The 27,154-nt window shown below is 42.6% G+C and overlaps 1 protein-coding gene across 2 annotated transcripts in view; it reads left to right on the top strand.

Annotated features, from left to right (window-relative positions):
- The first annotated feature begins 3,631 nt into the window (after nt 1-3,631).
- Nucleotides 3,632-27,154, top strand: part of DYNC1H1 (dynein cytoplasmic 1 heavy chain 1) — a 72,709-nt gene continuing 49,186 nt past the window's right edge. For both annotated transcript variants that reach the window (XM_074996500.1, XM_074996499.1), the window contains exons 1-20: nt 3,632-3,946; nt 7,157-7,244; nt 7,903-8,076; nt 8,341-8,596; nt 13,777-13,963; nt 14,163-14,434; nt 15,228-15,455; nt 16,479-17,555; nt 18,216-18,395; nt 18,994-19,143; nt 21,627-21,773; nt 21,932-22,072; nt 22,446-22,622; nt 22,740-22,850; nt 22,953-23,072; nt 23,401-23,640; nt 24,821-24,976; nt 25,658-25,771; nt 26,584-26,694; nt 26,790-26,999. In XM_074996500.1, coding sequence (XP_074852601.1) covers nt 3,694-3,946; nt 7,157-7,244; nt 7,903-8,076; nt 8,341-8,596; nt 13,777-13,963; nt 14,163-14,434; nt 15,228-15,455; nt 16,479-17,555; nt 18,216-18,395; nt 18,994-19,143; nt 21,627-21,773; nt 21,932-22,072; nt 22,446-22,622; nt 22,740-22,850; nt 22,953-23,072; nt 23,401-23,640; nt 24,821-24,976; nt 25,658-25,771; nt 26,584-26,694; nt 26,790-26,999 — 4,392 coding nt within the window. In that variant the 5' untranslated portion in view covers nt 3,632-3,693. The remainder of the gene's footprint in view (nt 3,947-7,156; nt 7,245-7,902; nt 8,077-8,340; nt 8,597-13,776; nt 13,964-14,162; nt 14,435-15,227; nt 15,456-16,478; nt 17,556-18,215; nt 18,396-18,993; nt 19,144-21,626; nt 21,774-21,931; nt 22,073-22,445; nt 22,623-22,739; nt 22,851-22,952; nt 23,073-23,400; nt 23,641-24,820; nt 24,977-25,657; nt 25,772-26,583; nt 26,695-26,789; nt 27,000-27,154) is intronic.

The following is a 27,154-nucleotide window of genomic DNA, read 5'->3' as shown; positions in this document are numbered from 1 at the left end:
AAGCTTGGAGGAATTTTGAATGAAATATTTTTCAGTGTGCTTGAAAGTTGGAGAAGCAGCTCTACATATTATTCTGTTTTTGTCAACATACATCTCTGAAAAAAGCTTTGCAAGTTTAGTCACATTAAAAAAGAAATCGACTGGGTGTTGAAAATGATTTTCATTGCACACTTTCATCTTTCAAACCTAGGATTTTCCAACTTGTGAGGAAAATGCAGCATCATCCTGTACTGTTTCTGCTGTTTCTGATGTTAAATTACACTTTTAATAAATTTTGGGCCCAGAAAAACCTATCTATGCATATTTTTAATTTTAAATAAAATTTGATACCAAGTTTTTGTTTATTTTAAATTTTAAATTACAAATTTAATTTTTTTAAAGGGGCAGTTGGCTGATGAGAAAGAAGAGGTGTAGGGAGCATGAGGGTTTCTCAAAAATCAAAGGAGGAGCGTGATGCCAAAAAGTTTGGAAACCACTGTTCTAGACCAACCACTTTCTCTGCTTACAGGACAAACAAAAGCCTTCAAGCCATTAATGATTTCCCAGTCAGCAGGGTCCCAGAGGCACAAGTTAATGGTCCTCATTAGTACATTTAAAACTATAAACAGACATACACTCCATATTTCTAACGTCCTGTTTCATTATTCATGTTCTGTGTCCAAAACCGACCACCTTAGGAATGGGTTTCTGCTAGAATATACTTTTAGCAATAAGGTACTAGCTAACAGTCCACCATATTAAGGTTTGAAATAATGTAATGTCTAAGAATTGTGATTACCACTATTACACTTGAAGTATTTTTATCAACTTAATGTGTTTGATGAAGCATCAGCCCCTTAATTTGTGGCAGGTGTTTTTTTTCTTAATGGAATTAGAGAAGTTTGGGAAAATTAGTATTTTATAATGACTGAGCTTGTTTGTATCACACTAAAAGACTAAGCTAGGGTTGTTGGAGTTCTTTGGGGCAGGGGATGGTGGTGCAGGAGTCAGGGCAGGGTCTTGGGAATTTGGGGGACTCAGGCTGTGGGGATGGGGGTGCAGGAATCACTACTACTCAGATACTCTCAGGGTGAGAAGCAGGCCTGTAACACTCCTGTCCCCCCGATACTCCCATGGGAGGGTGGCTCTGTGAAACCCCATCCCCCCAGGTATTCCCAAGTAGACTATATTTCTGTAGGCTGAATATGGAAGACATGGTACATTTACTCTTATTCAAGCAAATTCAACAGCAATCAATCATACAAACATTCACATTCATATGAAATTGACTGAGACCCTATTAAAAAGAAATATTGCATAGTTTGATTCTTTTTATTTGCCTCCTTTAAGGTTTTAGGGCTCATGCAGGGAAGAGTGACACACAGGGAGAAATGATGCATACGCACTCGCATAACCTCTTATGGCAGTGGGGTGGAGGGGTGACCAACCAACCCAACTGTCCCTGACCAATGCTCTCCACCTTCCATGTCTGGTTGGGCCCCTGGGATGAACCTGCCTTTCTTGGTACCTGGCAGTGTGTCTTCCTCAGACAATTCATGGGTGGGTGCATGTAGGCTTACATTCTGCCCCATAACCCCCACATTTTGGTCAGGTTCACACCAGAATGTAGCCAGCAGCAGCCTTTCAGCAGCAGCTGGGAGGGAAGGGACCGGAGCTGCTTCCAGCCTTGCAGGGGGAGAAGAGGGGAGAAGGGATGCCCTCGCCCTTGTCTTTGCAGAGCTCTTCTCTGCCTCCCACCATCCTGCTGCTGTGTGGCTGAAAGCAGCTTGTCTTTTTCTGATTGCACAGTGTCCAAAGGCACTAACCGTGCCAGGATGCTGGTCACCACTGAAATAACGCTGGTCACCACTGAAATAACCCAGCCCACTCCTGTTCCCTGGCTAGAGCACAGGCAAGAAGCAACTAAGCCTGAAGGATGCATTGTGCACCAAGGACCGGGACTGCAGTGGTATGGACTGAGTTTCCAGGTTATGGAGCAGCCTTGCACTCTCGGGACAAGACCTAGCATGAGGCATGAAAGAAGGGGGTTCTAAACACCTGCCATAGAGACTGCTATGCAGCCTGCACGTTCGTGGTGTGAATAGGCTGGAAATTGCTTTTCTCCCACCACTCCAGAGTTTAGCTGAGTGGCAGAGGCTTCCCCGTGCCTCAGCTTCTCAAGGATAGTGCCTGAGTCAAAGGCAGCGAGAGCAGGAAGGATCCTGCCAGCCAGGCTGCCTGTGAGCTCAGTGCTCCAACCAGGGATCGGTTCTCTGCACAGCACTGGGAGCAGGAAGTGCAGGAGGAATATAGAATAGCAGAGGGGGCAGGGGAGAGAACAGGCAAAACAGGGGGAACACACTGAGAGATGGAGCATGTAAAGGGAAAGTGGGTGGGCAGCACCAGGCACCTGTCTGCCCTCACCTACCCTGCAGCTGGTAGCATACCACTACTGCCAGCTGGAAATGAGACAGTGTGGGTGACTGCTGGCTTGGAACCAGCATACAGTAGGAGGTTCACTGAAGGACAAGCAGGGAGTAGCTGACCATGCAGTTGTCACATTTGCTCCACCACCAGCCTTGCACATCACCCCCTTTTCCAGACACTGGATCTTCCTCCCCATTCATTACTGGTGGGAGTGTCACTGGTAAGCAGGGATCTGAACAGCAACAGGATCTGCCAGTAATGAGTGGGGGGGAGACAGAAAAATAGGACAATTTGCCCATTTTTAGGAAAAAGGACACCTGCAGGAGGGCTTAAATATGGGACTGTTCTGTGCTGAGGGGCATGTCTGTGATACTCCATCCCCTGCACTATGCCTAGGTACTCCCATGATGAGGGATGGGTCTGTCCCTGTTTCTCCACCACCCCCCGACACTCCAGTGGTGGGGTGTCCCTCCACTACACGCAGACACTCCCACGGTGGGAGGGGGCTCTGCCCCCCCAACCCGCCAGATACTCCTGGGGGAGCTTTGTGATACCCTGTCCTCCCGCTATGCCCAATTACGTCCGTGTTGGGGGGGAGATCTGTGACACCGCAGTGCCCCCCCCATACATCCAGATCGTCCCATGGTAACGGGCGGCTTTGTGACGCCAGAATCCGTCATTCCCTGGACTCCCGGGTAACGGGCGACTCTATAACACTGCCGCGCGATGCCCTTTTCCCAGTTGAGTGGCGGATCTGTGAGGACCGCGACACCCGACCGAGCGAAGCAGCTTTTCTCCAGCCGCGGTGGCGGCCTTACCCAGCGAACTTCAGTTCCCATGATACCCTTGTGAGGGCCTGATCAGCTTCCTGGAATTCAGCCTTCTCATTGGACAGTGCCACGAGCGAGTCAGGCGGTGGAAACCACATTTCCCAACATGCCTCTGGTCCGCACCGGCGCGGAGCCGCGTTCCCAACGGCAATGCGGAATTCGTCGCTTTTGGTTGGTCGCCTTTCTCGAGCCCTCAGTGAATGGCAGCTCCCAGGATGCTCTGGTAGCAGCGTCCTCTCCCTCCTCCGCACTGGTGTATGCTGGGATTTGTAGTCCTTCTCCTGAGCCCTATCGTGAGCACACGGGCTGCGCAGACTACACTTCCCTGTCCGCCCCGCGGCGGGGGCGGGGGAGGGAGGTAGTTACAGGGAGCGGAGCGGTGGGTGCGGCCGGCTCAGTGCCGAGGCGGTGGCTCAACAGCCGGAGCGGACTCTGGGCTGTGTGCGGTTGTCTCGCTATGTCGGACCCGGGCGGCGGCAGCGAGGACGGCGGCCTGGAGGTGCCTGGTTCTGCCGTGCAGAATGTGGCCGATGTCTCGGTGCTGCAAAAGCACCTTCGCAAGCTGGTGCCGCTGCTGCTGGAGGACGGCGGGGAAGCGCCGGCCGCTCTGGAGGCGGCGCTGGAGGAGAAGAGCGCTTTAGAGCACATGCGCAAGTTCCTGTCCGACCCGCAAGTGTACACCGTGCTGGTGCAGCGCTCCACGCTCAAGGGTGAGAGCCGGGCGGGGAGCGGAGCCGCCCCGGAGGGGAGAACCGGGTGGGGCCGGCTGGGCGGAGCCGTTGGCTGCCAAGATGGCGGCGGCTGCCGTTGTTCTTTGTGCGCCGCGGTGACTGTGTTCCTCGAACCCTGTGACGGGAACCGACGGGGCGGAGGCGGGTCTGTAGCACACACAGTCCTCCGTCCCCGCCCCCACCCCGATGTCCCCGCGGGCAGGGGCGGTGAAGTGACCCCGTCCCCAGTCCGCTTCTTCCTCTTTCCCCAGATACCCCCTGGCAGGGGCGGTTCAGTGACACACATCTTCATTTCCACTGCGCCCCCCCTTCCACCGCCCATACACACACCCATTAGGGTGCAGATCTGTGGCACTGCTCCTATATCATCTCCGTGTGTATATGCAGTGAGGGCTGGAGCTGTGATTTCTCCTTCCCTGTACACTCCCATCCCCCAACGGGCGTGATGACTCACTAAGTGCAGTGGGGTGTATCCTGCACCATTCTACGACAGCAGGAGGAGGGGGATAGACCTATATGTCTTCCCCAAGAGATAGGGGAAACTTGTGAAACTGTTCTGAAATACCAGACTAAATGCACACATATATGCTGGTCTTACGTGTGTTCACGTTTCTTATTTTGGAATATCATTACATAAACCAGGAGCTACTTGAGCCTTTAACACACCCTTTACCTCAGCACACTCTCCAGTCCACCCTCTTTCCTGGATGCCTTAGGAAAGTACTTGCATCGCTTGCCATAAAAGTTGTGATCTGCCTTATAACAACTGGTATATTAAGCTTTGGCTGCAGTGTTGCTCCTACAGCTGTTAAGGGAAACAGCAGGCTGAGGGACCTCTTCTTCACCACCCTCTGCTAGGAACTTCAGGCCCCCTGCTCCAAGCCGTAGAATAACTGCTAGTAGATTCTGGTGCACTTGTTTGGCCCTGCACACTCTGACTCCTAACAACAAATCTCAAACAAATATTCAGTGGGGCTAGTGTTGCTTCAGTAGCAGAATAATTTCTTTAAGGAGCAGCAGAAGAGCCTCCTTTTTCTTTAAATCATAGCTTGAGCCAGCTGACTGATCGCTTCAGGCTTGAACTAGGTTGTGCTGTGGATGTTTGTGTGCAGAAGTATTTTGTGATAGCATTTTTATTGTAAACATGAAAAGTGAATTTTTTTTTAAGTTGGAATAGCTGGTCTAAAATTTGTGGAGAATCTGGATCAGCAATAGTTGGCAAAGGACTATTGTTCCCTTGGGGTGTGTCTGTTCTGTAATTGGGAACCTGGTCTGTGCTGTCTCTGGCTAAGAGTGTTTAATTGCAGCAGAGATACTTGCACCCAGTCTGGATGCCTCTCTCTAGGACCCTGGGAGGTTTGGGCGTTCCAGGCCTAGGTCTGCAGAAGTCCAACTGTACTGCGATTAGCTCAAGCCCCCTGCATCTGAGTGATTGTTAATTGTATTGTAGACATACCCTCAGCACTTTATTTGTATGGAGGAACCATACAAAGATGCACCTCTCTATACATCAAGAGCATTTTTGCTAAAATTCTCAATCTTGTTTTTATATACTTGATCAAAAAGGAATCTGTTCTATGCTAATAGTCTAAACAGCTAACTTTTAAAATACCACAGTCTAGAAGAGATTTTGTTAATATTTTTAAAACCTGCATGTCTTATGTGGACAGTCTTGGTCAGCTTCAACCACTAAAAGTGTGGCCTGATCACACACACGTTGCATTTTTCAAAGATAATTAAAAGTCTGACGTTGTGCTTTGAACATAGTACTGATAAACTCGCTATAGTTGTTTCCTGTCGAGCATCACCTGATGTAATGGAAATTACTTCTAGAGATATGTTGTTGAATTATCTGTGCTTTTGCTCAACTGATTCAGTAGGAAGGAGGTTAGTACCTTTTTGTAAGTGCCGTGTGTAGAGTTCTTGCTCTTGTGTTAATGTGAGGTTGACATGTTTAGTATTCAGTTTTCTACTGTGACTTGAAAGTGTAAAGGATCAAGGCTTACTATTAGCTCTCAAAACAAGGACCAGACTTCAGATCATGAAGCTTCACCAGTTAATCTTACCAACCATAAGTTGTATGCCATTTAAGTGGCTGGTTTATCTGGACATCAGGAGCACCTACTACAGTGGGATATATAGCCCATCAGCTTTAGGTGGTATTATAATACAAAATAAAACAGGTGCTTTGTTTTGGAGGCATTGGGAAAACATTATAGTATTGCTCCTAGTCTTTTTCTCACTTGAGGGTGTCTTCCTTAGAATGGAGATTGCTGTACATGTGGCACTTCTGCAGTGAACCACTGCAATGCAGTACAAAGCTGTGACATCATCTTGTGAGTCACTTAGTGAATTAAAGAAACAGTCAATCACTTTCTCTTATGCTAGATACTTTTAATCTCCACTTTTTCTTGATATATTTTGAAGTCTTCAAAAATATTAAAGCAAGTTACAAAAAGGAATTAAACTGATGATGATCTTGTGGCGTGTTCTCCTTGGAGGTCTTTAAGGTGAGAGTAAAACGTAGTATAATTTAACAAAACAGCTGAGGTTTTGTTTTGTATTGCGTGAGAACTCCAAAATTCTCTTGAAATCATCATGTAAGGAGTTGGCTTGTAATGTTCATTCAATAACTGCAATTCAGACAGGAGGCAGCCTGGAAAAGAAGAAAGTAGTAGTGATTTCTGAAATAACTAATCTCATGTAATAAAGCCTTCAACCTTTGTCTTGAAGAAATGTAGAACTAATTATGCTAGTCTTTAAAGTGCTACATTTCTGTTTTGCTCTCTTGAAGAGGCACGTATTTGAGTTCTGAGTCATGGTTTAGTACAAATGAAAATAATTTTCGATATGTTCTATCCAATTCTGACAACAAACGAAATAATTCTGGGTATGACTAATTGAGTTGCTTTGGGAGACTGATTAGAAATCAAATTGATCATACAATTCTCAGGCAGAGTAACAAAGCTTCATCAGTTTTCATCTTAGTTGGTGGTTATGGGTAGTATCTTGGACCACTAAAAATATAACTTGACCTGTAAGGCACAAAGTGCTGTGTTTGAAGTTTCACACCTAAATGAGATACAAATGAGCTACTATGTAAGTAGGTCTGAGGTAGATGTGTGGATAGGGATGTTAATTGGATTTTAAACATTAGATTTGTTATAAATTATCAAACTTTGTTTGCAGAGGATGTTGGCGATGAAGGAGAAGAAGAAAAAGAATTCATATCATATAGTATTAATACTGACATTCATTATGGCTTAAAGTCAAACAGGTGAGTGCAGTCTTATTTAAATCTGTGACTGTTTTAGGACTAAGAAAAGCTTGTGTTGTAACTCTTAGGCTAACATACATGTAATATGTAGTGATTTATATAGTGATGTTCAAAGTGCTCCACAAACATTTCATAACTGCCTTTTGAAGAAGGTAAGCTTATCGCAACTGCATCTTGCTAGAGACTATGGAGGAAGCGGGTTTGTGGTAGGGATCAGTTCTTGGACCTGTGCTTAATTAGACTATATGCTACTTTTGGTTCTTTTGTGAATATTTAATCTTCTCCCTGATTTTCACATATTTGTCTCATTATTGGCTAGCCCCAGCACACATTTGTCTCTATGAAACTAAAATATTTAAGAAGAAATCTTGCATTACAAAATGGTGTGCTTTCAATTTAGTATAGAGTTGATTTTATTTAGTTTTTGGTTAGCAAGTCCAAAATAGATTAATATGAAAATCTAATACATTTGCCTACTAGTAATAATTTTACAGCATTAGCACAAGTTTTTCTCTTTCAAAAGTGTATTTGATAAACCACCTTAGTATATAACTTTTGATATATACCTTCTAATTTTCTGTTACAGTAAATTACAGTAGTCTAGTGTATGCTGGAATTAAATGTCTGATAGTTAACTCAGGTTTTCTTTGCTCCACAGTTTGGCATTCATTAAGCGTACACCAGTGATCGATGCTGACAAACCAGTGTCCTCCCAGCTGAGAGTGCTTACTCTTAGTGAAGATTCTCCTTATGAAACATTGCATTCCTTCATTAGCAATGCTGTTGCTCCCTTTTTTAAATCGTATATCAGAGAGTCAGGCAAAGCTGACAGGTAATTCTGTGAAATGCATATAGTCAATTGTCAGTACTAATGAAAAATGAGTCAAAGAATGGGGGACTGAAGTAAATAGGACTCAAAACCCATCCTTTTTTTAAATTCTAATTGTCTTAAAGCTTAAGCTATTGCTTGTGAGAACTGTTACAAATTGGTGCTCCCTTTTGGGGTGTAATTCAAGTTACATGAATACAACTTCATGCACTTTATGCATGCCTGTTTGTCTGATTTTTCATTTGAAAATGTTTTAACACTCTGCAGGGATGGTGATAAAATGGCTCCATCAGTTGAGAAAAAAATTGCGGAACTCGAAATGGGACTGCTGCACCTGCAACAGAATATTGAAATTCCAGAAATCAGTTTGCCTATTCATCCAATTATAACTAATGTTGCCAAACAATGTTATGAGCATGGAGAAAAGCCAAAGGTTACTGACTTTGGTGACAAGGTTGAGGACCCAACTTTTCTCAACCAGCTACAGTCTGGTGTTAACAGATGGATTAGAGAAATACAAAAGGTAAAACTGCAGAACCAAATGTCACACTACGTAGTAGAAACTCCCGTGTTACTCTGTGTGTGCAAGCCGCCTCTTTAGCTGTTGTCCTCTTAACTATATTGTAAAATCTTATTTTATACAACACTGGTTCTCAAACTGTGGTCTGTGATGCTTGGGCTTCCTGCTGTGCACGTATGCATGCACGCCCCACATTGGTGCTCCAGTCCCACAGCACTCCCTCCCTCAAGGTTCTTGCCCAGCACCAGCTTCCCACTTCAGGCAGAGCAGGAGAAGGGAGAGCAGCCCCATGTCCTGTATCTGGATCTGGCATGTGGGGGGTGGCTCTGTGCTGCTGCTCCCCTTCCTGCTGGCTGTATGAACATAGTGCTGGAAACCACTTATGGAAGCGTTTCCCTGCTGTTCCTGTTGGCTGGCTGGATTTGGGTCAGTTGGACCAGTGAAGGGCAGTATCTGGAAGCAGCAGGGAGTGCCAAGTCAGGTAAGTGCCTCCCCTGCTCCTTTCATGGCCTGGCCTGGCCTGGTCCCCCATCTTCCTTCCATTTTCCCCTCTACCCACCTCCCCCTGCTCCTGGACCATGCACCCTAACCCTAGCCTGCTCCTGCATATTCCCTTGTGTCTAGACCTCCCACCCTCGCCCCAGAGCCTGTGAAGGGGTTCACAAAATCTACTAACCCTGGGACCCCAGAAGAGTTAATCTGGCCTCTGGGAAGCCCTGAAGCTTGGCCTTCTCTGCCTCCTCTTCCCCCCCCCCCCCACCCCCAACCTCTCTGTGGGGCTGGAGCACCAGGGGGGTGATATATCTCATTTGAGTGGGCACATCTGAGGGTTTGGGGGTTGCCTGTCTTGTGTGGCCCCCGACTGATTTTTCTGTAGAACAGTGGCCCCCAACCAGAAGAGGTTCCCCACTCCTGCCGTAAATATAGATAAGTTGAAACTTTTTTTTTATGGACATAAATTTTATTTAAAATGAAGTGGTAAACTAACAAAGTTAGTGCTTAATCTAATTATTTTTATATCCTTTCTTAGTGTGTGTATTCACCTCCTTATGTTATAGCTCCAGTAGCTTAATAAGAATTTTAGTATTTAAGGTTGAGAGAAAAACAAAAGCATTTTGTCGTGATGGATGTTTGGGTGATTGAGCGGGATGGGCCATGGGCCAGAAAGTTTGAGAACTACTGCTATGCAAGACACACTAGCGTGTCAGATTCTCAACCAATATAAACTGAGCTAAACTATTATACAACTGAGAACCTGGCTTATGTTCTTTGCTTTCAAAATACTGGCTAATTTTTTGTCATTCAATTCAGATAACACAAATGACAGAAATTGTGGCTCTGTTTTTTGTTTTAAACCTTTAAAGGGACTGTTGCAGAAGGTGTGTGCCAAGTACAGCAGATCTGGGAAAATGTGCATTGTGTGTAAACATATTGGCTTCCATGATTGGTTTTGGTAAGGGGGGCTGTTTTGTATTGTCATAGTGTTATTCCCCCCCCAATAACTCCACTCTGCTCCAAATAAAATTCTGAACCTTCGTGTGAAAAAAATTAATATTTATATTAAGAGGTTACATTGGACTTCTTTAGCAGGAAGCCAAGATTAATTCTGGAAGGAATTGTTAGAATCTTAGACCCTTCTGAAGCCATTTAAGATCAAGGGCCTTCCTCTAGAAGGGGAGTGAGATGTAATTTCTGTGGTTATCAAGCCTTTGAAGACCCCTTCCTGTACCCCAATATAGTTGAAATGGGGCTGTTGAGAGAGTGACAGAGAAGACATTTGGATGAACAGCATGAGTTCTAACTGACCCAGGGCATTCTTCCTGATACTGCTGATGGACAGGACCTCTGACCTGTGGAGAGCCCTGTTCCTTTGGGAAAACTTGAGAGAACTTACTGAGGCCCCAAGAAGTAGTATGTGGATCTCAGTTGAAGATGAGAACCTGATAACCAGAAGTTTTAGAATCATAGAACACTAGGACCGGAAGGGGCCTCGAGAGGCCATCGAGTCCAGTCCCCTGCCCTGACGGCAGGACCGACCACTATCTACACCATCCCTGATAGACATCTATCTAATCTGTTCTTAAATATCTCCAGCGAGGGAGATTCCACAACCTCCCTTGGCAATTTATTCCAGTACTTGACCACCCTGACAGTTAGGAACTTTTTCCTAATGTCCAACCTAAACTTCCCTTGCTGCAGTTGAAGTCCATTGCCTCTTGCTCTCTCCTCAGAGGCCAAGAAGAACAAGTTTTCTCCCTCCTCCTTATGACACACTTTAAGATATCTGAAAACCGCTATCATGTCCCCCCTCAATCTTCTTTTTTCCAAGCTAAACAAGCCCAATTCTTTCAACCTTTCTTCATAAGTCATGTTCTCCAGACCTTTTATCATTCTAGTTGCTCTTCTCTGGACCTTCTCTAATTTCTCCACATCTTTCTTGAATTGGGGTGCCCAGAACTGGACACAATATTCCAGCTGAGGTCTAACCAGCGCAGAGTAGAGCGGTAGAATGATTTCTCGTGTCTTGTTCACAACACACCTGCTAATGCATCCCAGAATCATGTTTGCTTTTTTTGCAACAGCATCACACTGTTGACTCATATTTAACTTGTGATCTACTAGAACCCCTAGATCCCTTTCTGCTGTACTCCTTCCTAGACAGTCTTTTCCCATTTTGTATGTGTGAAACAGATTATTCCTTCCTAAGTGCAGCACCTTACATTTATCTTTATTAAACTTCATCCTGTTTACTTCAGACCATTTCTCTAATTTATCTAGATCATTCTGAATTATGACCCTATCCTCCAAGGTAGTTGCAACCCCTCCCAGCTTGGTATCATCTGCAAACTTAATAAGCGTACTTTCTATGCCAATATCCAAATCATTAATGAAGATATTGAACAGAACTGGTCCCAAAACAGACCCCTGCGGAACCCCACTTGTTATGCTTTTCCATCTGGATTGAGCACCATTAACAACTACTCTCTGGGTGCGATTAGCCAGCCAGTTATGCACCCACCTTATTGCAGCGCGATTTAAGTTGGACTTGCCTAGTGTGTCAATAAGAATATTATGCGAGACAGTATCAAATGCTTTACTAAAGTCTAGGTATACCACATCCACTGCTTCTCCCTTATCTATGAGTCTCGTTATCGTGTCAAAAAAAGCTATCAGGTTGGTTTGACATGATTTGTTTTTTACAAAACCATGCTGGCTGTTCCCTATCACTTTACTACCTTCCAAGTGCTTGCAGATGACTTCCTTAACTACCTGCTCCATTATCTTTCCTGGCACAGAAGTTAAGCTTACTGGCCTGTAATTTGCTGGGTTGTTCTTATTCCCCTTTTTGTAGATGGGAACTATATTTGCCCTCTTCCAGTCTTCTGGAATCTCTCCTGTCTCCCATGACTTTCCAAAAATGAGAGCTAACGGCTCAGCTACCTCTTCTATCAGCTCCTTGAGGATTCTAGGAGTTCCTAGCAGGTTAGATTGAGGTGGGGAGTGTCAAAGGACTGCTTATGACAGTTAGGGTTTAGATTCCTGGTAAGCTTCTTACTGCTTTATTTTTAAATGATTTCTCTCTGGGGTTATTTGCCTTAGGAATGAAGTAGGCTTATTTAGATTGGCGTGGTACTATGTGCTGATCTGTTACCAGTCTCTGAAGAGAAACTGAGCTGTTGTCCTTGGCAACCTGTCTGTGCTGGGAAATAAACAGCAAAGACAGGTGAACTAGGTGGGCTTGGGACTATCTCAAATAGAAGAGGGTGATGTGAATCTCACTGCAAGAGAGGCAACGGCATGGAAGCTGTTGCCTGGGAGTGGGTGTCCTTGCTTACCCACTGAGGATGAAGTACGAATGCAGTTGCCCAGAAAAATGACAGCCTTTATGTACTGAAGCATGAGTTTATCAATTTTATGCCCAAGCCAGCGCTCGGAGCCTTCTCTGAGATAATAGGAAATCTTTGACTTTCCAGCAGGGCCTCTTCATATACCATCTTCCCTGGGAAGAGCAACAGGGCTTTTGCATCTCTACTCTTCTCACCCACAGGAGAACCAGCAAGTGGCCATGCTTTGTTTTTGCTTCTCCTCCCCTACTGTCACAGGAGTAGTGATGCACCATACTTCCTCCAAAGGAGCTGCTGATTCTCTTGTCTGAGTTGGCTCGCTTCTCTGGGAGTACTACCTGTCTAAGGAGACATGGGGCTTTTCAAGTTCTGGTGAAGATAAATTTTGAAGAGGCTACTGTACAGTGGCAGTTTAATTTGAAATATCTATGTCAAGTCTTGAATTTTTGGTGTTAGGAATGAGTTGTGGATGACTGCTGTCACTTATAGACAAAGCAAAGCTGTCTGCTCTATCCTTAATGTATGCACAGGCATAATCTATATACAAATTGAATACTGGCTTTTCTTATTATCGCCAAATTTTTGCTGTTCTGCCTGGGTACGCTGAGGCAAGGAATGAGGCCACAGCTGCTGCTTTTCATCTTATTGCCAGCTTGTGCAGTCATTAGATTCTGGGGCTGCAAGTTCCCAATAAGTGTGGCTTATGTTGGGGTTTTGGTCAAGCCTTTCTGAATGACTCATGGCTGCTAATACTAGATGGAGATAGGACCTCAACTAATTTTTTCAAGTAACCACAACCCCTGTGTCCGAGTTCAATCTGTCCTGCATAGATACAGGGTCACTTCAGCTTGGCAGCAGCTAGGCCTTGTCTTAGGCAAGGTGAGTAAGGCAGTTAGTTGCCTTGGGTCCTGCAACTTCAGGGCCATGCACTCCAATTAACTGACTATAGCATCCACCACCCTTTGGCCAGGCCTCGCTGTCAGCATGAGCACCACCCATCAGCCAGGTCCTGCTGGGCTGACTTTGATGGCAACAGCGTTGCACCTTCCCCAATAAATTTCTAGACATCTAAAGAAATCTGTTTGTATGAAAGGACTTACAAAATATTCATCAAATAAATTGTAACTTCCACCTGAGTGGATGCTACATGCAGTAGCTGTACACGATTATGTTCTTGGTACACTGCTTGCAGTGGGCTAGTGCAAACTAGATCATTTTGGCATGAGAAATTAAAAGTGGTCAGGAGGCAGTTACTTGTTTTAAATAGTTCTTCGCTTTTGTGGAAAACTTAAACAGAAGCATACAACATTCTTCTTCAAAATTTCACTTGTCTTTAAGGTGACCAAACTTGATCGGGATCCTGCATCAGGCACTGCTTTACAGGAAATCAGTTTCTGGCTGAACTTGGAACGTGCTTTGTATCGCATTCAGGAGAAGCGTGAAAGCCCAGAAGTTCTTTTGACGCTAGATATCTTGAAACATGGCAAACGTTTTCATGCTACTGTCAGCTTTGATACAGACACAGGTAAGAGATTGGAATATGCTGTAAATTTATGGGCAGTACCTGTGGAAGTTAAGCTCTTGTGATATAGTTACACTGTGAATAAACATCAAGATCAGTCAAAAAATTCATCTTGTAACAAGTGAAAACTTATTAAATTGGCTGTATGGAATTGGTACAACACGGTCAGTCAAATTTAACTCTTTTTTCGTATTGCATTTAGGTCTAAAACAGGCACTGGAAACAGTAAATGACTACAATCCACTGATGAAAGACTTTCCTTTGAATGACTTGTTGTCTGCTACTGAACTGGACAAAATAAGACAGGCACTTGTGGCAATATTCACCCATCTGAGAAAAATCAGAAATACAAAGTACCCCATTCAAAGGTCACTACGTTTAGTGGAAGCTATTTCAAGAGACCTGAGTTCTCAGCTTCTTAAAGTATTAGGAACCAGAAAACTGATGCATGTTGCATATGAAGAGTTTGAAAAGGTATGTCTAGGACAGCAGTGGGCTAACTAGATTAATGAATAGGCTGTATGAGTAGCCTTCTGTCTCACTGGGCCATAAAATCATCATGACCAAGATGGCCTTCCAGGATAGGGTAGTTTTTGTTAACTGCAGTATGCAAATTAAACCATAGCAGAACTGTGATTGAATGCAGAGGGAGCACATGGCTCTAACAATCAATATTATGTGAAAGTTTAGTAATGCTGGTAGAACCATGCAGATGGAAACTAGCAGAATCTAGCAAATGTTCGCATGGGCAATAGAAAACAAAATGTTCTGTTGGCTGCAAGTTGTCCACCGCTGGTCTAAGGTTTCAGATATGGTAATCTAAATATATATTTTAGAGTTTGTGTCCCTCTGAGTTATTGTTCAAGAACTTCTAAACAGTTAAAGCTAGGACCATCAAATGTGGTTTGCAGCTTCATCTTATAACTTTAAGCAAGATCAGGGTTTGGTTTGACCAGGATAGTGGGATGCGTCTGGAATCGGGTTTTCTCTCAAATAGAAAGGGAGACCTCTGACAGCAGGGACACTTATGCTCCAGAATGATCACAGGAGAGTTAAAGCACATGGCAGCCCTGTGGAGCAGCAGCCTACTGGGCAGCATGTCACCCTGCCTCCTCCAAAGTCCTGACGTGAGTCTCCCACACCACAAGCCCTTGGCCTCTAGGACCAAAGCAGTACTGGGTATATCTAAAAAGCTGGTGTAACACACTGAATGCAAATATGAGAGCATATTTGAGAGCCAAACAAATTTACGTTCTTATACTTTCAGGTTATGGTTGCATGTTTTGAAGTCTTCCAAACTTGGGATGATGAATATGAGAAGCTACAAGTGTTACTGAGAGACATAGTGAAGAGAAAGAGAGAAGAGAATCTGAAGATGGTGTGGCGTATCAATCCTGCCCACAGGAAACTTCAGGCTCGTCTTGACCAAATGAGGAAGTTTAGGCGCCAGCATGAGCAGCTGAGAGCTGTTATTGTGAGAGTATTGAGACCACAGGTAGTGTCCCACTCCTTTCTGATGGGGGTGACTGCTTATACATCTGGAAAAGCAGTTTTCCATCTCTTAGTGAAAGTAGACTTATAGACATAAGCTAGTTTATATTAAAATGTATTCACTCAAAAACAAAATTAGTTGTGTTCCTCTGCAAATAGGTGCCTAAAGGAACCCTAGGAACAAAATCATAACCATTAGGATTTGGGTAGAACTCTTAAAGGCATTCTAAATCCACTATGAAAAGGAATATAAAATCACTCATACAACTGCAAGCTCCCCTGCTGGTTTTATAGCTAAAGTTATCCCAAAGTGGATTTTTTTTTGTTTAAATACTGTGACATAGTGGTAAAGACCCATTTGCAGCTGCATTAGAAACTTACCTATAACAATTCAATTTGTAGTTTCATGTGCAAACTGCGATGCTTTTTTCTCTGTGTGGTCACTCTTCAAATGGAAAAAATCTTCAGATTTATTTTCAGGTCTTGAGGGCATGGTATTTAAATATTTAGTCTTCTAAAAGAAATAGTTTTTAAATTACTCAGTGTATGTACCCTGCCAATAGTGTCTGTAGGCAAATTGAAAGTGATTTAAATGTCACTAATAAGAACGGTATTACGTTCTTTCACTTCAGCCTCATTACTAGCAGAAAGTGTACATGTGTTGTGTTTCAAACTTAGAGCAGTTTTATTCATAGATCTAATGTTTGCTTGTTTTTTGTGTGATTGGAAAAAATGGATGCTGCATACAATAACTTGCTTTGATTTTTTGAATAGTACAAGTAACTGCAGCACAAACTTTAAATAGAGAAGCTCGTTATTTCTAAACTTTGTGCAGTACTCTCACTTTAGTCGCATAAACAAGGTAGCACCTGTAGGTTCCAGAGAACTTAGTTAACAGTATGAACAGTACAAAAAGAAAAGTGTCTCAGCAGGGTGTTCAGAAAATGCATAACTCCTAATGTGTGTGTGTGATGAATGTTTAGATAAGTGTCTTGTAGAGTTTAATGAACTATGACTTTTTATGTAGGTCACAGCTGTTGCCCAGCAGAATCAAGGAGAGGTACCTGAGCCCCAGGATATGAAAGTAGCAGAAGTCCTTTTTGATGCTGCAGATGCCAATGCTATTGAAGAAGTAAATCTTGCTTATGAGAATGTTAAAGAAGTAGATGGTTTAGATGTTTCCAAAGAAGGTACAGAAGCCTGGGAGGCAGCAATGAAACGGTATGATGAAAGAATTGATAGGGTTGAAACAAGAATAACTGCACGTTTAAGAGACCAGCTTGGCACAGCAAAGAATGCTAATGAAATGTTCAGGATTTTCTCCAGATTCAATGCTTTGTTTGTCAGACCTCACATTCGGGGTGCTATTCGTGAATATCAAACACAATTGATCCAGCGTGTAAAAGATGATACCGAGTCTCTTCATGACAAATTCAAGGTACAGTACCCACAAAGTCAGGCTTGCAAAATGAGTCACGTTCGTGATTTGCCTCCTGTGTCTGGGTCTATAATCTGGGCCAAACAGATTGACCGACAACTCACAGCCTACATGAAGCGTGTTGAAGATGTTCTGGGCAAAGGATGGGAGAACCACGTTGAAGGTCAGAAGCTGAAGCAAGATGGAGACAGCTTCCGTATGAAGCTTAACACACAAGAAATATTTGATGACTGGGCCAGGAAGGTTCAGCAGCGCAACCTGGGTGTCTGTGGCCGTATCTTTTCTATTGAAAGCACTCGAGTTAGAGGCAGAACTGGAAATGTCCTTAAACTAAAAGTCAACTTTCTGCCAGAAATAATTACACTTTCCAAAGAAGTCCGCAACCTTAAGTGGCTTGGATTCCGTGTTCCACTTGCAATTGTCAACAAAGCTCACCAAGCAAACCAGCTGTATCCTTTTGCTATTTCTCTCATCGAAAGTGTCCGTACATATGAACGGACATGCGAGAAGGTGGAAGAGCGTAACACTATCTCTCTGCTGGTAGCTGGTCTGAAGAAGGAAGTGCAGGCCTTGATTGCAGAAGGAAGTGCCCTGGTGTGGGAGTCATACAAACTTGACCCTTATGTACAACGCCTGGCAGAGACTGTTTTCAGCTTCCAAGAAAAGGTTTGTTCTACTGATCTTTTTTCCAAGTGAGATTCTTCCTATATAGGTGGTGATTGAAGATGTCTGCAGATTTTTTTTTTTTTTTTTTGCGTTTGTATACTGTTCAGGACAACAGCTTTCCTCCATGAAAAATGAAATGTGTGGAATCCAAGCAGTAGTTGGATAATGTCTTATAGTACTGAAGAAAGTAATTGAGTAGGGCAACAATTGACGAGATATGTCCCTAGATTATGTGGCAGATGTTCTCCTTGGGTAGTGGTAGAGAAATCGTATTATAAAAATGCTAATTAATAAAGTAGCCATTAACTTTTTTTTGGCTTGTTAGTGACTCAAACACATTTAGTCTGAAAGCTTTGTTCGATCCTACTCAATTAACCTGAAAAGGCAGATACTGAGAAACATACGTGTTGATAGGTTAAGGAAATTATTCAAAATTTTGTGTTCATATAGTCAGTCTGAAATCTCCAATATCAAGCAGGTTCCCTGAGTCTTCAGTAATTTTCAGTGAATGAAAATAAGGATGCCGCTGTGGGGCTGCGCCTTCCCCTCCCCCCCCAATAAAAAGAATGGCTGTAGCTGTTGGAAAGGGATATTTTATATTTGACATCAGCATGGCAGACTGGAATTAGCAAAGTACTAAAATTTACATTTTTTTTGTAGGTGGATGATCTGCTCATTATTGAAGAAAAAATAGATTTGGAAGTTCGATCGTTGGAAACCTGCATGTATGATCATAAGACTTTTTCAGAAATCTTGAACAGAGTTCAGAAAGCTGTGGATGACTTGAATCTTCATTCTTATTCCAATTTACCTATCTGGGTTAATAAGTTGGATATGGAGGTAGGTTTTAACTTAGAGAATAAAGAATTCAAAGGTGTTAAGTTGCAAAGTAATTTGTCATTAAACATGTTCTGCCATTCTCCAGTGACCTAGAATGAGAATTTCAGGTTTCAGCCAGTTCTCTGTCAAATTCGAGTTAAGACAATTGATGGAAATCCTAGTAATGTAAGTAAGTGCTTAGCTGCTAGTGACTTAGAATTATGGGATTCTGGGGAGACTTCAGCTGACAGGATAACAGCTAAAGGCTTAATGGATGGTTGAGTATTGCATGGTAGGGAACAGGTTCTCCCACATGGGTGAACATCAGCACCTGAATAAAGTCAGTATTAATCATAATGCAAAGGTGAAATCTGACATTTTATTTCCTCTCCTAAAACATAGTTGATTTGGTGTTTTTGTTGTTTTATATCTAAAATACTCTAGTAGTCTAGCCTGTTGACTTAAATGTTCTTTGCTTTGTGTAGTTTTTTAACTTAAGCGTCAGGTATAAATCGGTATTTCACAAATTATTTGACAATTGGGGAATCTTACTGAAAGGACATAAGTGTCTTTGTCAGATTTCTTTATTTATTTTTAATGCGAGTTCTTCCTACCTTAGATTGAACGAATACTGGGAGTACGTCTACAGGCTGGTCTGAGAGCTTGGACTCAAGTTCTTCTTGGACAAGCTGATGATAAAGCAGAAGTTGACATGGATACAGATGCACCTCAAGTCAGTCACAAACCTGGTGGGGAGCCAAAGATCAAAGTAAGTTAATTTTGACTGTTACTCAATATGCTTTTTGTTAAAATAAATAAAGACAACCTTGTTCAGAAATAAAAATATTCTTATGGTACGTGTTGCTTTATAATATAAATCCTTTTGAGTTATGGTCCCAATTTGTTTTCAGCTGGGGGTTATATGCATTCGTCATATGTCAGGAACTGGAGATAAGTAGGGGAAACCTTCGGTATCGTGGCAGGCCTTTCTGGCTCCAGATATCTTGAACTCTTAGCCTTGGAAGAGGTGAGGTCTTCAAGTGCAGTCTCTAGCTGAGAAGTATGAATGCTTTCCTGGTTGGCCGTAAGGGGCATTGTGGCCTCTGTATCTACCTTTTTGAAACCTTCCCACTTCACTTAAAAGGAGTTCCACATCTCACTTAGACCATCATCAAGTAGGCATTCTAGACTAATATTGGAGGAGTCTCTTCTTCATCCAAATCTGACGGTACTGCTGGAACCAGAGCAGTTCCCTTTATGTCCAGATGCTGTAGCATTTTTGTCATCCTCCTGTCCCTTGGATGACTATGGTCAGTTCCAGAAACTGTTACATAGGGTGGCTAATGCCCTCCACATTGTGCTGGAGAAAGTACAGAGCAAACAACACCAGCTGCCTGACAAGTTACATGCCAGACCTAATTTGTTAGTCTCTAAGGTGCTACAGGACTGCTTGTCATTTGTGAAGTTAGACTAACATGGCTACCCCTTTGAGACTATTCCTGATCTAGTGAAGATGCCCATCCAGATGACAAGCTTGAGGTGAGAAGTCCCTGTATTGGGATTCTGGGTCCTGGCATCGTGTTGTGACTTCTGGAAAAGTTAGCAGCTGAAACGGGGACATCTTGGCATATGGAAAAGGGAAACCAGAACTGATAAGGCCTTAACAGGGCAAAGTGACCGTTGTTTGCTGGCATCTGATCTTGTGTAGGACATGTGGCAGGAGCTTTAAGTAAAGAAAAAGCATAATTTATCTGTTCTGATCTGCATAGGAGTAGTATCTTACCTTGGAGAAAGGGTACTGAGCGCCTCCATTTCCCCCCTAGGGAATATTGGGTGCATTTGCTCTTGCCATGGGAAGTAAAGATGTCCCTAGTCAGAGTCCCCGTGTAGCTGAAAACACTGGTGACCACAGAGGCATTTGTGGTCAGCCATGAACTTCCCACTGAGAGAGTTCCCAATTAGGTTGAGTCCCAGGAAGGTATGCTACAGACAATGGGATCTTATAATCATTGCATCAATCCTGTCTGAACTGCCTCCATACAAAGTGTGTATGTGACTCCATATACCACTATCTTTTTTTATTTTTAGTAAACAGTGGTGGTGTTGTCTAATATGACAAAGGGATGACTATGAAAAATGCACAGCATATTCTCCACACTTCCAAAAGTTCTAAGATGTTGATGAGCATCTGGGACTCCTGAGCAGTCCAGGACTTGAGGCATGTACTTGCCCGTGGACCTCAACTTTGTCTTCATGGTATTGACAAAATTGCCCTTTTAAACCTCTGGCTGTCTCCTCCCTGTCTCCCTCTACGTGAAAGTCACCTTCCTGGTACATAATACTTTTGCATGAATATTTGGCAAGCTGAGGGTCATGGTGATGAACCTTGCCCATTATTCTGTTCCATAAGAGCACTGTTTCCCTCTACCTGTACCCCTAAATTACTGGCAACGGTTTGTTGAGATGAAAATGGAATACAACCACTTACTACTTTCTGAAACCTCTCCACTCCAGTGGAAGAACAGCAGTCGCACTCCCTTGGTGGCTGACTGGCTGGCTCTCTTGGTCCTGATTTCCTACCTTCAGAGGGCAAGATGATTCAGACAGTCCTGGAGACATTAAATTGCTATGGCAGGAAGGATTAAAGGGCGAGTGATCTCCATTCAGAGATCAGTGGACTTGGTGTGCATTACGCTCTTACCAGTTACAGGAACTGTTCCCACATCTTGGGGCATGAGCCTGCTCCACAAGAGTGCAAGTATCAACTACAACTGCACTTTGCAGTGTACCATTCAAATGTATGTATGGCTGTCACATGGGCTACATCTATGTTAGAGTTTTCTCAACAAAACTGTCTACAAAAATGCTGTATAGATGCTCTGGGGGACCCTTTTGTCGACAGAGCAGATTGAAAGATCAATCCATTTTTATGTATAGAAGTGATCTGACAGTTTTATCAGAACATCTTTTCCGACAGTTACTTCTAGTATAGATGTAGTCATGGAGTTTAGCACATACCTTTTCTTTCCATTACTCCTTAGCACTAGGCTCTGTGGTGGATGCCTTGTTTGGTGTGGCAGTGCTCTGTTCCCTGGATCCATCTTCATACCTTGTGCATTAACAGTCAGTGGAACACGGAGACATCACTCGTGATTGCAGACTTTGTCTAAAATTTTGTGTATCTTTAACTGGCCCAGTAAGTTCTTATTTAGCAAAATTGAAACTGAATGTGATGTTCTTCTGTCCCTGTAGAATGTGGTACATGAACTGAGAATAACCAACCAGGTGATCTATTTGAATCCACCAATAGAAGAATGCAGATTTAAGCTCTTCCAAGAAATGTTCTCCTGGAAAACAGTAATACTGTCACTACCCAGAATTCAAAGTCAACGATACCAGGTAAGCATGATAAATTTGATACATTTAATATAATAAGGTGGCTCTAAATGGAACTGTTACATTAAAGTTATATACTGGTTGCCAATTTTAATTTTAAATTTCTCAGTGTATTCTGAACTTGGTACATAAAATTTGTATTTAACTGTGGATTTGGTCAGGTGGGTGTCCACTATGAGTTGTCTGAGGAAGAGAAATTCTATCGAAATGCCTTAACGCGGATGCCTGATGGTCCTGCAGCACTGGAGGAGTCTTATTCTGCGGTTATGGGCATTGTCATGGAGGTTGAACAATATGTTAAGGTATGACAAATCCTGTTTTGTGTTTTTTTTGTGTTTGTTTTTTTTCCTCCATAAAACAGAAGTGGTGGGGGGGAAACAGTGCTGTAGCACCTTTAAATATTAACAGTATTAGGTGATGTGCTTTTGTGGGACGGAAAGCTCATCACCTAATAAACGTTAGTCTTAAGTGCTACAGACTGCTTTTTTTGTTTTTGTTCTGTGAAGACTAACACTGTTTTTTTCAATTTGAAATTTATATAATGCATTTGATGGTAGTTAATATAGAAGAGTTCTTCTGAATCCAAGTTACCTGTTTACTATAGTCCCTAATAATTCTGTTATGTAAATAAAAGCATCTGCATTGTTACATGGAGTCTTTTTAATGTACTTATAGGTATGGCTGCAATATCAGTGCTTATGGGATATGCAAGCTGAAAACATATACAACCGTCTTGGAGAAGATTTAAATAAATGGCAAGCCCTCTTAGTTCAGATAAGGAAGGCTAGAGGAACATTTGACAACGCAGAAACCCGGAAGGAATTTGGACCTGTTATCATAGACTATGGAAAAGTAAGTACCTGACGCTTCCTTGTATCTTGTAAAAGTAACATGCAGAAATCAACTTCAGAATGGCTTAGAGGATAAAATGGGACTTTGTAGTTAACAATAATGCTTTCTTGATTGTAGGTACAATCTAAGGTGAACTTGAAATATGACTCTTGGCATAAGGAAGTGCTCAGTAAATTTGGCCAGATGCTAGGTCAGAACATGACAGAGTTCCATTCACAGATTTCTAAGGTAAGAATAATCCAAACAATGTTTCCTTTATTACAAGATCAACTTACTGTATTCTCTGTTAAAATACTGTTTTTTGGTTTTGGTTTTTGTTTCCTGCAACAGTCGCGTCAAGAGTTGGAGCAGCATTCAGTGGACACAGCTAGCACATCGGATGCAGTGACATTCATCACCTATGTACAATCCCTGAAACGTAAAATCAAGCAGTTTGAGAAACAAGTTGAGGTAAGGCATCACTTCCTTGCTAACATCTAGTTTCTGGAAATCCTTAAACTTTTTTTTGTAAACAGCTAAGATGCAACGTGATCATGACCGACCAACTTAAGCATACTGTAAAAAATCCTGACTGATTTGCTGTCTTTGTAATGCTCTTCTAGATAAACACTTTGAAATGAAGATTCTATAGTGAGCCTTATTGTTAGTTTATACTTCTGAGGGTACTTTATAAAGAGTATCAGCATAGACTTCTGGTTATCTACATTTTTAATTGAACTTCTAGCTCATAGAGATAATGAAATGAGTGACCCTGTAACTGTGTGTGTGTGTATTTTAGCTTTACCGCAATGGTCAGCGCTTGCTAGAGAAACAGAGGTTCCAGTTCCCTTCCTCTTGGTTATACATCGACAATATTGAAGGAGAATGGGGTGCTTTCAACGACATCATGCGTCGCAAGGATTCTGCCATTCAGCAACAAGTAGCAAACTTGCAGATGAAGATAGTTCAAGAGGATCGAGCGGTGGAGAGCCGTACAACTGATCTGCTGACAGACTGGGAAAAAACAAAACCAGTGACAGTGAGTGTTTGGGCGAAGGTGGGGGAGGAGAGGGGGTCTGCTTTACTTGAACACAAAAGCTTGCATTCTGTTGCAAAAAGGTTGCTCAGTAAACTCTCAAATAGATTGAGGGGGGCTGGAGCTGTTCCCTCTTACAGATTTTGATTTAGAATGGGAGCCCTTTCTATGGGGAGTCTTCTAATGAATTGGCAGAAAGCTTACCTGTCTTTTGCTCCTTGGTTAAAATTCCTTCACTTTACCTGGCTTAACTTAGGTTTTCAAATAAAAACACCTCTATTGTAACTTGATTTTTAAAAAAAAAAAACAAAACAAAGGCTGTCTATACTAGCCCAAAACTTCGAAATCGCCATTTCGAAGTTTACTAATAAAGCGCTGAAATACACATTCAGCGCCTCCACTAGAATGCTGGCAGCCGTGGCGCTTTGGAAATTGATGTGGCTCGTCCAGACAGGGCTCCTTTTCGAAAGGACCCCGGCAGCTTCGAAATCCCCTTATTCCTATTTGCTGTTAGGAATAAAGGGATTTCGAAGTTGCCGGGGTGCTTTCAAAAAAGACACCTGTCTGGATGAGCAGTGTTGATTTTCAAAGTGTCACGGCTGCCACCGTTCTAATGAGGCGCTGAATATGTATTTCAGCGCTTCATTAGTAAACTTCAGATGGCCACTTGCATCGCCATTTTGGGCTAGTGTAGACACAGCCAAACTTAGCAGTAACAAGTGTGCACTTTATAGAGCCATTGCTTCAGAGGAAGAATCCTGTTTGTTTTGCAGCTAAAGTAAATGTTACAGGTGTCTGCTAAAATCTCTTCTGGCAGGATCATGCATTAGAAGCTTGTTCAGGCAGGGGATCAGTAACTCACTCAGGCAGTTCTACATTAGGTCTAAAAGTTAATGCTAGATACGCAGTTCACAAGGAGTACAGGGCACCTGTTGAGCCCAGATAATTCAATTTTGTGCATCCTCGCTAGCAGACGAAATCAAACCCCAGAAGTTCGACCCTGACCCGGTCAATCTTCCCAGTAAATGTAGCTGTACTCCGAGTTAAAAGATCTAAGGGAACTGAAAATCCCTAAAGCATTAGAAAAGCGTGGTCTTTGATGCTAATCGGGAGTAATTTCTAAACAGATTAAGTGCTAAATCTTAAACAGCTGTCATATTGTCCTTCATGTGGTTCTTTCTAGGGAAACTTACGTCCAGAGGATGCTCTTCAAGCACTTACCATTTATGAAGGGAAATTTGGTAGGTTGAAGGATGATCGTGAGAAATGTGCAAAAGCCAAAGAAGCTCTTGAGCTAACAGATACAGGACTACTCAGTGGCAGTGAAGAACGTGTGCAGGTACAAATGGCTTTTTAAAAATGAATGAATTTAGTGCTTGTAAATGATCCTTAGGAGAGGACCTTTTGTATGAAGTCCTTCAGCTCATTCATAGGGAAGGCATAACAGTGAAAGGGCAGAATGGTGAACCAATCAGTGTGCCCAAACCTTCCCCAGGATAGCCTGCCCCTAGTGATGAGTAACTTGGTCTCAATACCTAGTCATCCCTTGGCTCTTCCACTGAGATGACCAGCAAGTGTCTGTGGTTGCGGTTTTGTAAGATATGGACCTCTGGCCATTAAAATAACCAGGAATGATACTAAGGGCTTGTCTATATGGCAAGTGCTTCTAAAATATGTTGTTCTAAGCCACACTTTAGGACTTTCACTGAACTGTAGTAGCATTCACATGGGATGTTGCTGAAAGTCGACTTTTTTATATTGTATAGGCATTCATCCTTGCATGTTGGGCGGTAGCATGCTCTCTAGACAAACCTTAATTTAGGCTGCTGCGCAGCCAACATAGGGTAGCACCTTTTGGTTCACTGTAGGTGCACGAGGCAAATTAGGGTCAAATCTGTCCAACTACCATTGTCCTGATGAAGTTTCTATCCCAGTGATCTGTTAACAATGTGACTGATTTATTGTTATCTGTCATGTCTCTATAGCTGACCAAAGTTGGATGTACTTGTTTGTACTGCAGGTAGCTTTAGAAGAGTTACAAGACCTCAAAGGAGTTTGGTCTGAACTTTCCAAGGTTTGGGAGCAGATCGATCAGATGAAAGAACAGCCATGGGTTTCAGTACAACCTCGCAAGGTACTGTCTTTATTCACTATGTAGAAAGCAAAACTACGACTATATACTGCTAGAGTGTTTGCCTATGAGGCAAAAGTACTTTTTAAATGCTCTAAGAACTTGAAAATGAGCCAGAAGATATGCCGTGGAGCTTATATACCTGGGGATTTTTTCATATGAAAAATAGAACTAATAACTAAGAGCGTGGTGCCTCTTCTAACTCGTAGCACTCAGCAGCACAAATAACTTTCTCTATTAACTGAGGGTTTGACAGAGAGCAGGCTTACAAAACAAAACTTAAAATAATTAACTATAGGATTCACCTGTAGAGGACAAGAATTTGATGCTGTATTTGTTTCTTGAAGTTACTGTAAGATGGTGTGTTTCACAAACAATTGTTCAGCTTCATTGATGAAAAGCTAGTGTCCAAGATGTCACGATTTCATTATCACAGTAATCTAGTATAAAATGCTGTTCTACAATGATCAAGGGATATAGAGAGCATTAGTACTATACCAAAAGTCATGAATAAAGCAATACCAGTGACACCATATCTGCTGTGGTGGATTAGATCAGTTGATTAAAATCTGTTGAAATGATTATGTGCTTTTGACATTTTGAGGTTTTAACTGGATGTTTTCATACATCTAGTGTTTGGCTTGCCTGCCTAGTGTACAAGTATATTAAGAAAATTAAATATATGCAGCATCGCAAAGCATGCTCAATGTTCTTTAAGGATAACTGTTCTAATATGCAGTATACTAGAGTCATTATGGTTACCATAATGTTGCTGGTAGGTGAATTCTTTCATGGTTTCTGTATTTTACTGATAGCTTCGACAAAATTTGGATGGCTTGCTGAACCAGTTGAAAAACTTCCCTGCTCGTTTGCGGCAGTATGCTTCCTATGAATATGTTCAGAGACTTCTGAAGGGTTACATGAAGGTGAGCTGTACTTTTTTTTTTTTTTTTTTTTTTTTTTTTTTTTAAGATTAGTTATGGTTTTAAGTGCCTCTGTTATGAACTGTCTGTCTTTATAGATAAACATGCTAGTGATTGAACTGAAATCTGAGGCCCTTAAAGATCGCCACTGGAAGCAGCTGATGAAGAGACTTCATGTGAACTGGGTTGTCTCTGAACTAACCCTGGGGCAGATCTGGGATGTTGATCTACAGAAGAATGAAGCAATTGTTAAAGATGTACTTCTTGTGGCTCAAGGAGAGATGGCTTTGGAAGAGTTCTTGAAACAGGCTAGTAGCTGTCATTACATATAGTGGACATATTGTACAAGCGTGATTTTTAGAGGTGACTTAATTTGCTGTTAGCTGTGTAACAGCAAGCTAGATTTTGGATACCCAGGTTGGTGAAAATGGAAATGCCTTAGGTCACTGGGTGAGCAAACTTT

This window comes from Carettochelys insculpta, chromosome 6 (assembly GCF_033958435.1).
Source record: "Carettochelys insculpta isolate YL-2023 chromosome 6, ASM3395843v1, whole genome shotgun sequence".
Taxonomy (NCBI): domain Eukaryota; kingdom Metazoa; phylum Chordata; order Testudines; family Carettochelyidae; genus Carettochelys; species Carettochelys insculpta.
Note: the sequence above shows the minus strand (reverse complement) of the source record. Positions and strands in the feature narration are given on the sequence as shown.